Here is a 16,670-nt window from a genome sequence, read left to right as displayed (position 1 = left end):
CTCCTAAAAAAATGATCCAAAAATTGATCATTTTATTTTATCCACTAGATATAAATTACTATTTGGATTCTGTTACATAATAAAATCATTTACTCAAAATCTTGAATTATTGTGGAGAATAGCATAGAAATCTTAATTTTTAAACTTTTTTTCTTTTCCTAAATTTACTTCAAAGTAGTCTGTTATAGTGGAAAGAAAATGGATATTAGCATAAACAGATACATGTTTGAGTCCAGTCTCTACAGTTTTCTATATGTGAACTTGGGCAAGTTAATCAATATCTGAATCTATTTACTAAGTAAAATGTAGCTATCTACTTCATAATATTGTTCTGAAAATCAACTGAGATAAAAGGGTTTTCCATAATAATACCTTTCATAGTACCTGCAATTTTCTGAATGATTTGGGGCAAGTTACTCAATTTCCTTGAATATATTTTTTGATCTAAAATAGATATCTATCTCTGGCCTGTCCTATACTACATTTCTAGTTCAACTGGAATTTTGAAAATGGATCATAGAATTAGAACCATATCTGAACAACTACCTCTACTTTAGATCTGTGGAGGAATCTAGATCATGGGCCCTCTGGAGTAATGAGATGCCCTTTTGTAATTTCCATCATGGTTCCCAGCCCATGTGCTTTGGCATCATTGTTAAAGGTTATTGATTTGCTTCTGAATTTTCTTCATCAGCTAATGCTAGAACGATCACTATTTTCATGTGAGGAATCTCTGATACTTAAAATATTTGGGAAACAGTCTTCATTCAGATCCTTTGGCTAACAGTTACACTTTAGTATTTTTTTTAAGAGCCCAATAAAAGAAAAATTATTTTTTTAACACTGTTGGTTGCCTGGTACACATTGAAACTTTGTAAAGCAACAGTTTATTTTGGAATATGTAGACTTAGATGTGAACCTCTTCAGAGCTTTCTTCAAAACTCATTATTTAAATACCTGAGTTAGTCTCCATGAATTTAAGTAATTTTTAATGTGTACAACCAAAGTATTTAGAGTTATGTAGTATTGTTTCTTTTTATGTATTGAGTTTATTTTTCCTTTTGTAGATGGTGATGCCCAGTCACTTAAGGAGCATCTTATTGATGAATTGGATTACATACTGTTGCCAACTGAGGGCTGGAATAAACTTGTCAGCTGGTACACATTGATGGAAGGTCAGGAACCAATAGCACGGAAGGTACATATTAAGAATAACTGAATAGAAATATTTTTCTTAGTTCACATTTTCTTGTTAATTTCAGTGACTAATGAAGCCTCCTCAATTATCTTGGAGAAAAAGACCATCAGAATGTTACTGTACACTAACACACATAGAGGGTTTACTATATGCTAGCCACTGTTATAAGCACATCATATACATTATTAACTAGTTTAATCCTCATAAAAAATTCTGAGGTAAGTATTATCCCCATTTTATAGATGAGGAAATGAGGACAGAGGTAGAGAGGTGCAGGGTCTTTCAGAAAGCCACATGAGTTTACGTACTTAAGTAGCCTGACTCTGACCTTTTTTTCTGATTAAAAAGAAAAAAATTTTTTAAATAATGAAGAAACTAAAAGTAGAAATATTTTACAGCATACAATTTTCTTAAAACTTGAAAATGCAGATATTTTTCTTATCCCTATTTTAAGTTTTACACTTACAGTCTAGAAAAATTAAAAATGACCCACTTTTTAAATTTTTTGATTAACTAAAAATTCATTTATGAAAGTATCAGTATCACCATAGTAGAATAATACCAACTGCTTAAAGTAGATCTGTCAGCCTTACACAAGTATTTGATAGTGTATTTGGGTGGAGCAGAATTATTTATCTGATTTTTTATTTCTACATAAAAACGATTAAAAACCCGAATTATGTAACACAAGGGTATAAACCTCTGATAGTCCAAACCATATTTGGATTTATTTGCAACTGATCCTACAAAGTTAATATATTAACAGTTTATATTTGTGTATCTATGGTTTAGGTATAGAATTGAATTTCGTTTTCTAAATAGAATGTGAATGTGCCTTTGATTTAGTTTAGTGTAGTTTAATTCTGTTCCTTAACTTCACTCAGTCTTGCCTTATAGCCATTTCAAAGTTAAGATTCATATCTTCTAAGAATGCTAGCCATAAATTATATATATTTATATATATATGTAATGGCCTATCATTTCTATCTATAATTGCTGGAGAATTGAGTGTTTTGACTATTTGAAGGATAAACTACTCAGCTGTAAAACTATGTAGAAGAAGACCTTCATTCCTGGGATAAAGGAAAATCTGTAATATGTCTGGAGTATCTTCAAATGTGTTAAACTGTATTAATTCAACCTGAATGACATACTTTTTTTTTTCTTAATAAGTGTAGCATATCATATAGTACAGTAAACAGGTCAACTGTGGACTCCATTTGCATTTCTTCTTGAAAGAGGGCTTACTGGCATTTCTTGAAATCTGAGTCTGATAAGCAAGTTAAAGAAGATAAAGAATCATGAAGAATTCATACAGGGAGAAAAAAAAAGTTTAAGAAGTCTGTTAGGAGACTATATATTTATTTTTAATAAGATAGTTAGAATTGACTCAACTTGTAAAATAATTTGCAAACTTTAGTGTGGTTTCTTCCCTCTTTGTTTCCTGGTGCGCGAGGAGAGGGGATTAAGAGCGCTGCTTAAAGGAGCTCCAGAGACGGGCGCAAGCCGCGGCTAACAGCGCGGACCCCAGAGACGGGCATGAGACGCTAAGGCTGCTGCTGCCGCCACCAAGAAGCCTATGTGCGAGCACAGGTCACTCTCCACACCTCCCTTCCGGGGAGCCTGTGCAGCCCGCCACTGCCAGGGTCCTGGGATCCAGGGACAACTTCCCCGGGAGAACGCACGGCGCGCCTCAGGCTGGTGCAACGTCACACTGTCCTCTGCCGCCGCAGGCTCGCCCCACACTCCATACCCCTCCCTCCCCCCGGCCTGAGTGAGCCGGAGCCCCCGAATCAGCGGCTCCTTTAACCCCGTCCTGTCTGAGCGAAGAACAGACGCCCTCTGACACGCAGAGGCAGGGCCAAATCCAAAGCTGAGCCCCAGGAGCTGTGCGAGCAAAGAAGAGAAAGGGAAATCTCTCCCAGCAGCCTCAGGAGCAGAGGGTTAAATATACACAATCAACTTGATATACCCTGCATCTGTAGAATACATGAACAGACAACAAATCATCCCAAATTGAGGAGGTGGACGTTGAGAGCAAGATCTATGATTTTTTTTCCTCTTTTCCTCTTTTTGTGAGTGTGTATGTGTATGCTTCTGTGTGAGATTTTGTCTGTATACCTTTGCTTTCACCATTTGTCCTAGGGTTCTATCCATCCGTGTTTTGTTTTTTTTACTTTTTAAAAAACATTTTTTCTTAATAATTTTTTATTTTAATCACTTTACATTATTTTACCTTACTTTATTTTATTTTATTTTATTTTATTTTATCCTCTTTCTTTCTTTCTTACTTTCTACTTTTTCTCCCTTTTATTGTGACCCGTGTGGATGAAAGGCTCTTGGTGCTGCAGCCAGGAGTCAGTGCTGTGCCTCTGAGGTGGGAGAGCCAACTTCAGGACACTGGTCCACAAGAGACCTCCCAGCTCCACATAATATCAAACGGCGAAAATTTCCCAGAGATCTCCATCTCAACACCAACACCCAGCTTCACTCAACGACCAGCAAGCTACAGTGCTGGACACCCTATAGCAAACAATTAGCAAGGCAGGAACACAACCCCACCCATTAGCAGAGAGGCTGCCTAAAATCATAATAAGGCCACAGACACCCCAAAACACACCACCAGATGTGGACCTGCCCACCAGAAAGACAAGATCCAGTCTTATCCACCAGAACACAGGCACTAGTCCCCTCCACCAGGAAGCCAACACAACCCACTGAACCAACTTTAGCCACTGGGGACAGACACCAAAAAGAACGGGAACTACGAACCTGCAGCCTGCTAAAAGGAGACCCCAAACACAGTAAGAGAAGCAAAGTGAGAAGACAGGAAATCACACAGCAGATGAAGGAGCAAGATAAAAACACACCAGACCTAACAAAGAAATAGACAGTCTACCTGAAAAAGAATTCAGAATAATGATAGTAAAGATGATCCAAAATCTTGGAAATACAATAGACAAAATGCAAGAAACGTTTAACAAGGACCTAGAAGAGCTAAAGATGAAACAAGCAACGATGAACAACACAAATGAAATTAAAAATACTCTAGAAGGGATCAATAGCAGAATAACTGAGGCAGAAGAACGGATAAGTGACCTGGAAGATAAAATAGTGGAAATAACTACTGCAGAGCAGAATAAAGAAAAAAGAATGAAAAGAACTGAGGACAGTCTCAGAGACCTCTGGGACAACATCAAACGTACCAACATTCGAATTATAGGGGTTCCAGAAGAAGAGAAAAAGAAAGGGACTGAGAAAATATTTGAAGAGATTATAGTTGAAAACTTCCCTAATATGGGAAAGGAAATAGTTAATCAAGTCCAGGAAGCACAGAGAGTCCTATACAGGATAAATCCAAGGAGAAACACACCAAGACACATATTAATCAAACTGTCAAAAATTAAATACAAAGAAAACATATTAAAAACAGCAAGCGAAAAACAACAAATAACATACAAGGGAATCCCCATAAGGTTAACAGCTGATCTTTCAGCAGAAACTCTGCAAGCCAGAAGGGACTGGCAGGCCATATTTAAAGTGATGAAGGAGAAAAACATACAACCAAGATTACTCTACCCAGCAAGGATGTCATTCAGATTTGATGGAGAAATTAAAAACTTTACAGACAAGCAAAAGCTGAGAGAGTTCTGCACCACCAACCCAGCTTTAAAACAAATGTAAAAGATCTTCTCTAAGCAAGAAACACAAGAGAAGGAAAAGACCTACAATAACAAACCAAAAACAGTTAAGAAAATGGGAATAGGAACATACATATTGACAATTACCTTAAATGTAAATGGATTAAATGCTCCCACCAAAAGACACAGAGTGGCTGAATGGATACAAAAACAAGACCCATACATATGCTGTCTACAAGAGACCCACTTCAGACCTAGGGACACATACAGACTGAAAGTGAGGGGATAGAAAAAGATATTCCATGGAAATGGAAACCAAAAGAAAGCTGGAGTAGCAATTCTCATATCAGACAAAATAGACTTTAAAATAAAGACTATTAGAAGAGACAAAGAAGGACACTACATAATGATCCAGGGATCGATCCAAGAAGAAGATATAACAATTGTAAATATTTATGCACCCAACATAGGAGCACCTCAATACATAAGGCAAATGCTAACAGCCATAAAAGGGGAAATCAACAGTAACACATTCACAGTAGGGGACTTTAACACCCCACTTTCACCAATGCACAGATCATCCAAAATGAAAATAAATAAGGAAACGCAAGCTTTAAATGATACATTAAACAAGATAGACTTAATTGATATTTATAGGACATTCCATCAAAAACAACAGAATACACATTTTCTCAAGTGCTCATGGAACATTCTCCAGGATAGATCATATCTTGGGTCACAAATCAAGCCTTGGTAAATTTAAGAAAATTGAAATTGTATCAAGTATCTTTTCCGACCACAACGCTATGAGACTAGATATCAATTACAGGAAAAGATTTGTAAAAAATACAAACACATGGAAGGTAAACAATACACCACTTAATAACGAAGTAATCACTAAAGAAATCAAAGAGGAAATCAAAAAATACCTAGAAACAAATGACAATGCAGACATGACTACCCAAAACCTATGGGATGCAGCAAAGGCAGTTCTAAGAGGGAAGTTTATAGCAATACAATCCTACCTTAATAAACAGGAAACATCTTGAATAAACAACCTAATCTTGCACCTAAACCAATTACAGAAAGAAGAACAAAAAACCCCAAAGTTAGCAGAAGGAAAGAAATGATAAAGATCAGAAATAAAAGAAAAAGAAATGAAAGAAATGATAGCAAAGATCAATAAAACTAAAAGCTGGTTCTTATGAGAAGATAAACAAAATTGATAAACCATTAGCCAGACTCATCAAGAAAAAAAGGGAGAAGACTCAGATCAATAGAATAAGAAGTAAAAAAGAAGTAACAACTGGCACTGCAGAAATACGAAAGACCATGAGAGATTACTACAAGCAACTCTATGCCAATAAAATGGGCAACCTGGAATAAATGGACAAATTCTTAGAAATGTACAACCTGCCAAGACTAAATCAGGAAGAAATAGATAATATGAAAAGACCAACCGCAAGCACTGAAATTGAAACTGTGATTAAAAATCTTCCAACAAACAAAAGCCCAGGACCATATGGCTTCACAGGCAAATTCTATCAAACATTCACAGAAGAGCTAACACCTATCCTTCTCAAGCTCTTCCAAAATATAGCAGAGGAAGAAACACTCCCCAACTCATTCTACGAGGCCACCATCACCCTGATACCAAAACCAGACAAGGATGTCACGAAGAAAGAAAACTACAGGCCAATATCACTGATGAACATAGATGCAAAAATCCTCAACAAAATACTAGCCAACAGAATCCAATGCACATTAAAAGGATCATACACCATGATCAAGTGGGGTTTATTCCAGGAATGCAGGGTTTCTTCAACATATGCAAATCAATCAATGTGATACACCATATTAACAAATTGAAGGAGAAAAACCATATGGTCATCTCAGTAGATGCAGAGAAAGCTTTTGACAAAACTCAACACCCATTTGTGATAAAAACCCTGCAGAAAGTAGGCATAGAGGAAACTTTCCTCAACATAATAAAGGCCATATATGACAAACCCACAGCCAACATCATCCTCAATGGTGAAAAACTGAAAGCATTTCCAGTAAGATCAGGAGAAGACAAAGTTGCCCACTCTCACCACTCTTATTCAACATAGTTTTGGAAGTTTTGGCCACAGCAATCAGAGAAGAAAAGGAAATAAAAGGAATCCAAATCGGAAAAGAAGAAGTAAAGTTGTCACTGTTTACAGATGACATGATACTATACATAGAGAATCCTAAAGATGCTACCAGAAAACTGTTAGAGCTAATCAATGAATTTGGTAAAGTAGCAGGATACAAAATAAATGCACAGAAATCTCTGGCATTCCTATACACTAATGATGAAAAATCTGAAAGTGAAATCAAGAAAGCACTCCCATTTACCATTGCAACAAAAAGAATAAAATATCTAGGAATAAACCTACCTAAGGAGACAAAAGACCTGTATGCAGAAAAGTATAAGACACTGCTGAAAGAAATTAAAGGTGATACAAATAGATGGAGAGATATACCATGTTCTTGGATTGGAAGAATCAACATTGTGAAAATGACTCTACTACCCAAAGCAATCCACAGATTCAATGCAATCCCTATCAAACTACCACTGGCATTTTTCACAGATCTAGAACAAAAAATTTCACAATTTGTATGGAAACACAAAAGACTCCTAATAGCCAAAGCAATCTTGAGAACGAAAAACGGAGCTGGAGGAATCAGGCTCCCTGACTTCAGACTATACTACAAAGCTACAGTAATCAAGACAGTATGGTACTGGCACAAAAACAGAACGATAGATCAATGGAACAGGATAGAAAGCCCAGAGATAAACCCACACACATATGGTCACCTTATCTTTGATAAAGGAGGCAGGAATGTACAGTGGAGAAAGGACAGCGTCTTCAGTAAGTGGTGCTGGGACAACTGGACAGGTACATGTAAAAGTATGAGATTAGATCACTCCCTACACCATACACAAAAGTAAGCTCAAAATGGATTAAAGACCTAAATGTAAGGCCAGAAACTATCAAACTCTTAGAGGAAAGCATAGGCAGAACACTCTATGACATAAATCACAGCAAGATCCTTTCTGACCCACCTCGTAGAGAAATGGAAATAAAAACAAAAATAAATGGGACCTAATGAAACTTGAAAGCTTTTGCACAGCAAAGGAAACCATGAACAAGACCAAAAGACAACCCTCAGAATGGGAGAAAATATTTGCAAATGCAGCAGCTGACCAAGGATTAATCTCCAAAATTTACAAGCAGCTCATGCAGCTCAATAACAAAAAAACAACCCAATCCAAAAATGGGCAGAAGACCTAAATAGACATTTCTTCAAAGCAGATATATAGACTGCCAACAAACACATGAAAGAATGCTCAACATCATTAATCATTAGAGAAATGCAAATCAAAACTACAGTGAGATATCATCTCACACCAGTCAGAATGGCCATCATCAAAAAATCTAGAAACAATAAATGCTGGAGAGGGTGTGGAGAAAAGGGAACACTCTTGCACTGCTGGTGGGAATGTGAATTGGTACAGCCACTATGGAGAACAGTATGGAGGTTCCTTAAAAAACTACAAATAGAACTACCACATGACCCAGCAATCCCACTACTGGGCATATACCCTGAGAAAACCATAATTCAGAAAGATTCATGTACCACAATGTTCATTGCAGCTCTATTTACAATAGCCAGGAGATGGAAGCCACCTAAGTGTCCATCATTGGATGAATGGATAAAGAAGATGTGGCACATATATACAATGGAATATTACTCAGCCATAAAAAGAAACGAAATTGAGCTATTTGTAATGAGGTGGATGGACCTAGAGTCTGTCATACAGAGAAAAGTAAGTCAGAAAGAGAAAGACAAATACCATATGCTAACACATATATATGGAATCTAAAAAAAAAAAATGTCAAGAAGAACCTACGGGCAAGACAGGAATAAAGACACAGACCTACTAGAGAATGGACTTGAGGATATGGGGAGGGGGAAGGGTAAGCTGTGACAAAGTGAGAGAGTGGCATGGACATATATACACTACCAAACATAAAATAGATAGCTAGTGGGAAGCAGCCACATAGCACAGGGAGATCAGCTCGGTGCTTTGTGACCACCTAGAGGGGTGGGATTGGGAGGGTGGGAACGAGAGAGACGCAAGAGGTAAGAGATATAGTAACATATGTATATGTATAACTGATTCACTTTTTTATAAAGCAGAAACTAACACACCATTGTAAAGCAATTATACGCCAATAAAGATGTAAAAAAAAAACTTTAGTGTGTATAAAATTACCTAGAGTACTTATTAAAAAGTGTCTTCCTCCAAAATTAAATCAGTAAGTCTGGGAATTTCCATGTTTGATATATTTCTGATGCCAGTGAACTCAAATAACAGACTCTTATGCCAGTGGAACCTACTTAAAAGAATAGACTGGTTTTTAGAGTCTGAAGCCCAGCTTTGTTTTTTTTTTGTTTTTTTGCAGTACATGGGCTTTCCTCTGTTGCAGTCTCACCTGTTGCGGAGCACAGGCTCCGGACGCGCAGGCTCAGCAGCCATGGCTCACGGGCGCAGCCACTCCTCGGCATGTGGGATCTCCCTGGACCGGGGCATGAACCCGTGTCCCCTGCATCAGCAGGCGGACTGTCAACCACTGCGCCACCAGGGAAGCCCCAGCTTTGAATTTTACTAATCTCTGATTGCATTGAGGAATCTGGAATTGGTAGTGCTCCTACTGTCATGTAGAAACAAAGTTAACCATCTTCCTGGACCTAAAATCATCACTAAACTGTCTCACCTAAAATGTCAGGCGTTCAATTTAAAACAGAAACAAAACAGGTAAATGAGGAGGAAGTACAATGGGACCAAAATCCAAGGGAAACTATAGGTAATAGAAACAGACACGTGAGGAATCCAGATAATGGAATTATCAGACAGAAACCTTAAAACCCTGTGCTTGTTATGTTCAAAAAAAATAAAAGATAGTTGAAAAGAAGAATCAAATATAATTTTAAAACTGAACAATAATATGAAAATATTAAGTATTAAGGACATATTATTTGAGTGAAATACTAGGCTAAAAATAAGGAGAGAATGTGTAAACTAAATGACAACATCAATAGAAAATATATTGACCAAAGCGTAAAGACACTGAAGAATGGAAAATAAAGAAAAAAGCAGACGGGCACATGGAATACAGTGAATATGATTAGCATACAAGTGGACTCCTCAAAGAAAAGGAAAGACAAAATGGGGTAGAGGTAATACTGGAAGTAATAGCTGAGAATTTTCCAAAAATGGTGAAAGGTATCATGCTACACATTAAAGAAATGCTGTGAATCCCAGGCTGAAAAAATGCAAACAAAACTATACACAGTAAAACTGTTGAGAAACAAAGATATTCCTGATAGTAGCCAGAAGAAAAGATATATTACCTTCAAAGTAAGGGTAAGACAATGAAGTGATTTCTCAAGAGAAATGAATGCCAAGAAAATAATAGTGTATCTTCAACATGCTGAAAGAAAATAACTGCTAACCTTGAATTCTATGACCAAGGAAAAGATCCTTCAGAATAATGGTGACAAAAGCTGTTTTCAGATAAACAAATTGATAGGATTTGTTACCAGCAGACTTGCACTAAAGGAAATACGAAACAGTCTTCAGAATGAAAAATTACTCCGTATGGAATCTTGGAGACACAGGAAAAAATGTTGACTGACAAAAGCACATACTGTGAATAGATGTTAAGGCGCGCTGTTTAAAATAGTAATAATTCCTTATGAGGGTGAAAATATGTATAAAATTAAAGTGTATAACAATATTAGAATATACGTTAAGATAGTTGCCCCCAAGACAACCCCCATTATCTCCACCTCCTCATGTCCACAGCCTTGGATAGTCCCCATCCACTTTGTACCAGCATCTTGGTATTGTACTGGTCTTTGTGCCCAGTGACATATAGCAGAAGTAATGGTAAAGTATATCACTTTCAAGATTAAGCTTTAGGTCAAAAGGATAAACTTACAGTTATAAAGTAAATAAGTTATGGGGATGTATTTGTACAGCATGGTGACTATAGTTAAAAATATTATATTGTATATTTGAAAATTGCTAAGAGTTCTAGAAGATCTTAAAAGTTCTCATCACAGGAAAAAAAAGTGTAACTATGTAGGGTGATGGATGTTAACTAGACTTACTGTGGTGATCATTTCACCATATATACAAATATTGAATAGTTGTGTTATACACCTGAAACTAATGTAATGTTATATGTCAGTTGTACCTTATTAAAAAAGAAAAGATCAGATTATAAAAGACACCTTGGCTTACATCTTGGATGCACACGCCCTCTTGCTCTCTCTCATTTCTCAGTCTGGGAAATTCAGCTGCACATTCAGGCAGCCTATGGAGGGGCTCACATGTTAAGGAATTGAGATCTCTGGCCAATAGAGAGGAATGGAGACCTGCTAACAACGATGTGAGAGAGCTTGGAAGTGAATCCTACAGTCTCATTTGAGCTTCCAGATAATTGAAGTCCCATCCACAGCTTGACAACAACCTCGTGAGAGACCCCACGCCGGAACAGTCCAGCTAAGCTGCTCCAGATTCTTGACCCTCAGAAACTATGTGAGATAATGTTTGCTTTGTTAAGCTGATCAACTTGGGGTAATTTATTATGCAGTAGTAGGTAGCTAATACTGATTTTGGTTCCTGGAAGTTGCATGCAACCGTAACAAAAACTTGAGATGCGGTGGTGGCTTTGGAGCTGGGCAGTGGATAGAAGCTGTAAGAATTTTAAGAGTATTAATGAAAGCCTAACGTGCCTTGAATAAATTGGTAGTAGAATTTTAGACTTTGAGGAGGCTGCCAGTGAGATCTTAAAGGAAAGTGAGGAAAATCTTATTGGAACCCAGTGATTTTTGTTATAAGGTGGCAGAAAGTTTAACAACGTGTCAATCTGCAATAAACTGAAAGATAAAAAATATATTTATGAACTAAACGATCTGCCAAAATGTTGAAAGTACTGCTGGGTTTCTTCTTGTGCTGCCTTTAGTCAGATACGAGAAAAGAGAAGCTAAAGAAAGGACTGTTAAATAAAAAAGAGCCAAGACTTGCTAGTTTTGAAAATTAGCCTCTCCAGATGACAAACAACACTAAAACTAAGAAATATTTCCAAGCAAAGATCAAACTCAAGGCACTCTCAAGAAAGCAGTTCTAAAGTTGAAGCCAAGGTTGTGACTATAAAATTTCTTTGTTAAGACCTCAGAAAAGTTGAAGGTGGTGCCTCACAATACTCTTCAGAAAAAAGGGCCCTTTAAAGGATTTCAGGGTGTACTTTATACCGTCTTTCAATATGTGGCTTCTAGGAACAGTAGGGCTTCTAAGAAGCTTTAGGGCAATGTCCCTGAGCCTTCTCAGTATAAACCCAAGGTAGAAAGGACTTAGCTAGAGGACATTTGCGGTTGTGACTTTTGCCTACTAGGTTGAACTCCAGTGGGATCCACTGGAGACGCACAGTGTTTTCAAGACCCACTGCCATCTTGGACTGCAGAGACAGTACAAAATTAAAGAAGCCTTTGCCCTTGCAGACTGCTACAAGCAGGAATCAGACTAAGAATTTACTCAACTGTAAACATGTGCTAACTTACATGAAAAAAAGGATGACTCAGAAAACAGAAGCAAATGTTATGAAGAGTCATTTTCATGTCAAGGCAAAAGTGAGCCCTAACCAAGGAACTTTCAGTATTTCTCTTTTATTTCACAGGCCTGTAGATCAAGAGGAACTATACCCGAGATGCTTAAGGAACTATGCCCAAGGATCCTCATCTGTACCTTAGTCAGATATAAATGACAAGTTTCTGAACTTTGAGTTGATGCTGTAATAGGATGAGACTAGTGGGGGCCTTTGTGGGGGGTGGAGTGTATTTTGCATGTTGTTGGGAGGGTCTGTGACTTATTGGGTACCAGAGGTTTTACTGTGGTAGACAACCTCACAGATGCTCCCAAGTTATCACCACCTCCTGTTATTCACACTCTTATGTAATCTACATCATACCGGAGTCGGTCTGTGTGACCAGTAAAATATGGCAGAAGTGATAGTATGTTGTTTCTGAGTTTGTAAAAGATACTGGAGTGCTCTCTGGCTCTCTCTTGGATCAGTCACTCTGAGTGAAGCCATATGCCATGCACGCAGCCTATGGAATGACTCACATGATGAGGAACTAAAAGTCTCTGCCAACAGCTGGAGAGGAACGGAGGCCTGCCAACAACACACGAATGAACTTGGAAGCAGATTTGAACAACATGATTAACCACCATGACCTAATTGACATGCGTTGCACTTAGTCAATGCAGAATACAAAAATTTTGTAACTGGAAGTTTTACCAAAATTAACCACATGCTGGGCCATCAAGCAAATTCCAATATATTTCTAATGATAGAAATTATTCAGTGTATTTTCTGTCCTCGGGAATTTACAAGTCTGTAACAGAAAGACAACTAGATGGTCTCTCAGCTACCTAGAAATGGAACAATATACTTCTAAGTAATCCTTAGGTCAAAGAAGATATAAAAAGTAAAATTAGACATTTTGAACTGAGTGATAATGATGCATCATAAAAGAATGACTAAAGTCATTCTTAGAAGGAACTTTATAGCTTAAATGTAAATACTGGAAAAAGAAGAAAGACTGTTCTCAAGAAGAGAAGAAAAGGAAATTAAGCCTAATCAAGAAATAATAGGGCTTCCCTGGTGGCGCGGTGGTTGAGAGTCGGCCTGCCGATGCAGGGGACACGGGTTCATGCCCTGGTCCGGGAGGATCCCACATGCCATGGAGCGGCTGGGCCCGTGAGCCATGGCCGCTGAGCCTGCACGTCCGGAGCCTGTGCTCTGCAACGGGAGAGGCCACAGCAGTGAGAGGCCCGCATACCACACACACACACAAAAAGAATAATATGAAGTAGACATTAATAAAATAGAAAAAAATTTTTTACATTAAATGAACAAAGTTGGCTCATCATAAAGAACGTTCGAATTAGATCAGTAAAATAAAGATGAGTCCTGGCAAGATTGATCAGGAATAAAAGGAAAGTAGGCCCAAATCACCTATATTAGGAATGAAAAAGGGGACATCATAGCAGAGTCTAAAGACTTTTTTAAAAGATTAATTTTGAATAATTTTATGTAATTTAAAAATTTAGGTGAAGTGGACAGATTTCTAGAAAAATACAACAGTGTTGAAATAAATAGAAAATCTCAATTGCCCTATCTGAATAAAGAAATTAAATCATTAAATAAAAATCTTTTCACAAAGAAAACTGTAGCTCCAGAAGGCATCACCAGTAAATATTCAACCAAATATTTAGTAACACAATACCAAATAATTTATACAATATTAGCAAGCCAAACCCAGCAGTATGCAAAAAAGGAGTTAAAAAATGGCCAGGCTGGATTTTTTCAAATGCAATTTTGGTTTTACTTTGAAAATCACTTATTATAATTTTTGTATTATCTGAGTAAAGTAGAAAAACCATCTCAGTAGATGCAGAAAAAGCATTTGATAAAACTCAATATCTATGTATGACTTTTTTAAGAAAAGCTAGAAATAGAAACCGATTTCAGACATACTTATTGGTAAAATATTCAAAGTTCTTCCTCTCCGATCAGGGACAAGACAAGGATAACTATATTAGAGGTCTTAGCCAGTGTGATAATGCAGGGAAAATAACTCAAAGAATAAGGATTGAAAATAAATAAAATTGTAATGTTCTAGAAGACATGATTTTATATGTTGACAATTCCAAAAGTTGTACTAACAAACCATTAAAATCAATAATTAAGTTTCACAAGGTGGTTGGATAAAAGGTAAATATAGAAAAACCAGTTATTTATCAGCAACAAATAAAGTTGAATTTTAAAATAATGTTTACAACAGATCAAAGTACATAGAAATAAACCTTACAAAATTACTTCTCTACAATGAAAATTATGAAACATTACTGAGCAAAATTAAAGAAGACCTAATGAGTTGATGGTTAGGGGGTCACCAAACTTTTTCTGTAAAAAGCCAGATAGCAAATATTTTCAGCTTTGTGGGCCAAAATGGTCACTGTGGAACTACTCATCTCTGCTGTTTTGGGTGCAAAAACAGCCATAGGTGACACATAAATGAATGGGAATAACTGTGTTCCAGTAAAATGTTATTTACAAAAATAGATGATGAGCGAGATATAGCCTGTGGATCATAGTTAGCCCACTCCTGGTCTAGGTGCTGGTTAATTAATGTCTACCAACATCATAAAAAGAGGGGCAACTAGATATTATTTGCATCTTGTTTAGAATATATCTCACAATCCCTATGAACTAGTCTTACTAAAAATTGCAAGAATAAAAAGATTGATGGTGAACTTTTCAGTTAAAAGACACTTGAAAAAAAAAGACACTTGAGACTTATCAGTCATTTGCAGTGTATGGGTTTTATTTGGATCTATATTAAAAATGATTTTAATTAATTTAATTTTAATGTAATGAATATTCGATATTAAGGGATTAGTTTTAATATTTTAGGTGTGATAATTATTTTATGGTTATGTTTGTGTCCTTGTTTCTGAAGAAATATATCTTGAAATATTTGTATAAAATATCACAAGTAGGATTTGTTTGTTATACGTTAACACCTGTGATTTCATAGTTGTGTTATATTTTCTCTACTAGTCTCTCTGTCTTTACCACTGGGTGTTCTCACCCTGATTCCAGGGACTGGGTCTAATTCACCTGTGTATTTCTAGCACTAAGCATAGATGCTCAGTAAGTGCTGCCAAAGTGAATGTAGCTAACTCCTCAGAAATAGTAAATGTGTCTTTTAGGCCCAGTGTTATCAAATTGTTTTAAAGTGCTAGATTTCTTTAGAAATTACTTTCTGTTTCCAAGGGGGGAGCAGTCATATGCCAATATAAAGAGTAGACTACGTTAGCTTTATCAGGTATATTTCATAGCTTTAGTCAAAATGCTCTCTAATATTCACAGCAAAATGAACAAATGGAAATAATATTTATTTTAATTTAGCATAAACATATTTCCCTAACTAAGTAAAAAAACTTGACCTTCATTGTGGCCATGAATTAATAGAATCCAAGCACAGATTTCAACAACATTATATTCACTTAGGAAAAAAACACTTTAGCTGTCACCTCTAATTCTGAAACATAACTGTTATTTCTGAATATTCACCTTCCTGTCTTATTTCAAATGTATATCTTAATAGTTATAATAACTAGGTAAAACTTTGTATCCTGTTTTTTCTAAGCCTGTTTCTTCCTGTTACAGTCTTAATAGCCATCATTTTAAATGATTATTTTCAACACAAACATTTTTAATGAAGGTAGGATACTTTATATAAACAAATATAAAGGAGTTGCTATATATGAACAAGTAATATACATATGATTATGACACATACATAAATATGCTAATTATTTTTCTCTGCTGTGATGCTGTTGTATTCAAGCTTTAATCATTCATACAGTCTGGTTCTTTCAAATAAAAATTGTTTGAGAACAAACTCATATCTTCCTTAAAAGAACTGCTTTTTAATACACTACTTTTGGAAACAGTAAAATATCTTATAAATACAGTAGTAGTATTCTGAGTAATGTTAATGAGGGTTTTAGCAATGTAAGATACTGTTGGAGAAAAGAAGAAAAATGAGAAATATTCTGAATCCCAATAAAGAATGGGTTTTGAAATAATCTTGATTTTTTTTAAATTTTATTGGCGTATAGTTGATTTACAGTGTTGTGTTAGTTTCGGGTGTACATTAAA

At 36.3% G+C, this 16,670-nt stretch overlaps 1 protein-coding gene across 9 annotated transcripts in view; it reads left to right on the top strand.

Moving 5' to 3' along the window:
• The window catches only part of USP15 (ubiquitin specific peptidase 15), a 126,240-nt gene that overhangs the window by 26,564 nt on the left and 83,006 nt on the right, over positions 1-16,670 (top strand). For 8 of the 9 annotated variants that reach the window (XR_009543420.1, XM_060165672.1, XM_060165671.1 and 5 more), the window contains exon 3: positions 1,068-1,198. Coding sequence is in view for 8 of the 9 variants with exons in the window: in XM_060165672.1 (XP_060021655.1) it covers positions 1,068-1,198 (131 nt within the window). In the remaining variant the exon portion in view is untranslated. Of the gene's footprint in view, positions 1-1,067; positions 1,199-2,654; positions 2,751-16,670 lie in introns of those variants that run through there. The other variant, XM_060165681.1, reaches the window with a different exon arrangement.

Source organism: Lagenorhynchus albirostris, chromosome 11 (genome assembly GCF_949774975.1).
Source record: "Lagenorhynchus albirostris chromosome 11, mLagAlb1.1, whole genome shotgun sequence".
Lineage (NCBI taxonomy): Eukaryota > Metazoa > Chordata > Mammalia > Artiodactyla > Delphinidae > Lagenorhynchus > Lagenorhynchus albirostris.
Note: the sequence above shows the minus strand (reverse complement) of the source record. Positions and strands in the feature narration are given on the sequence as shown.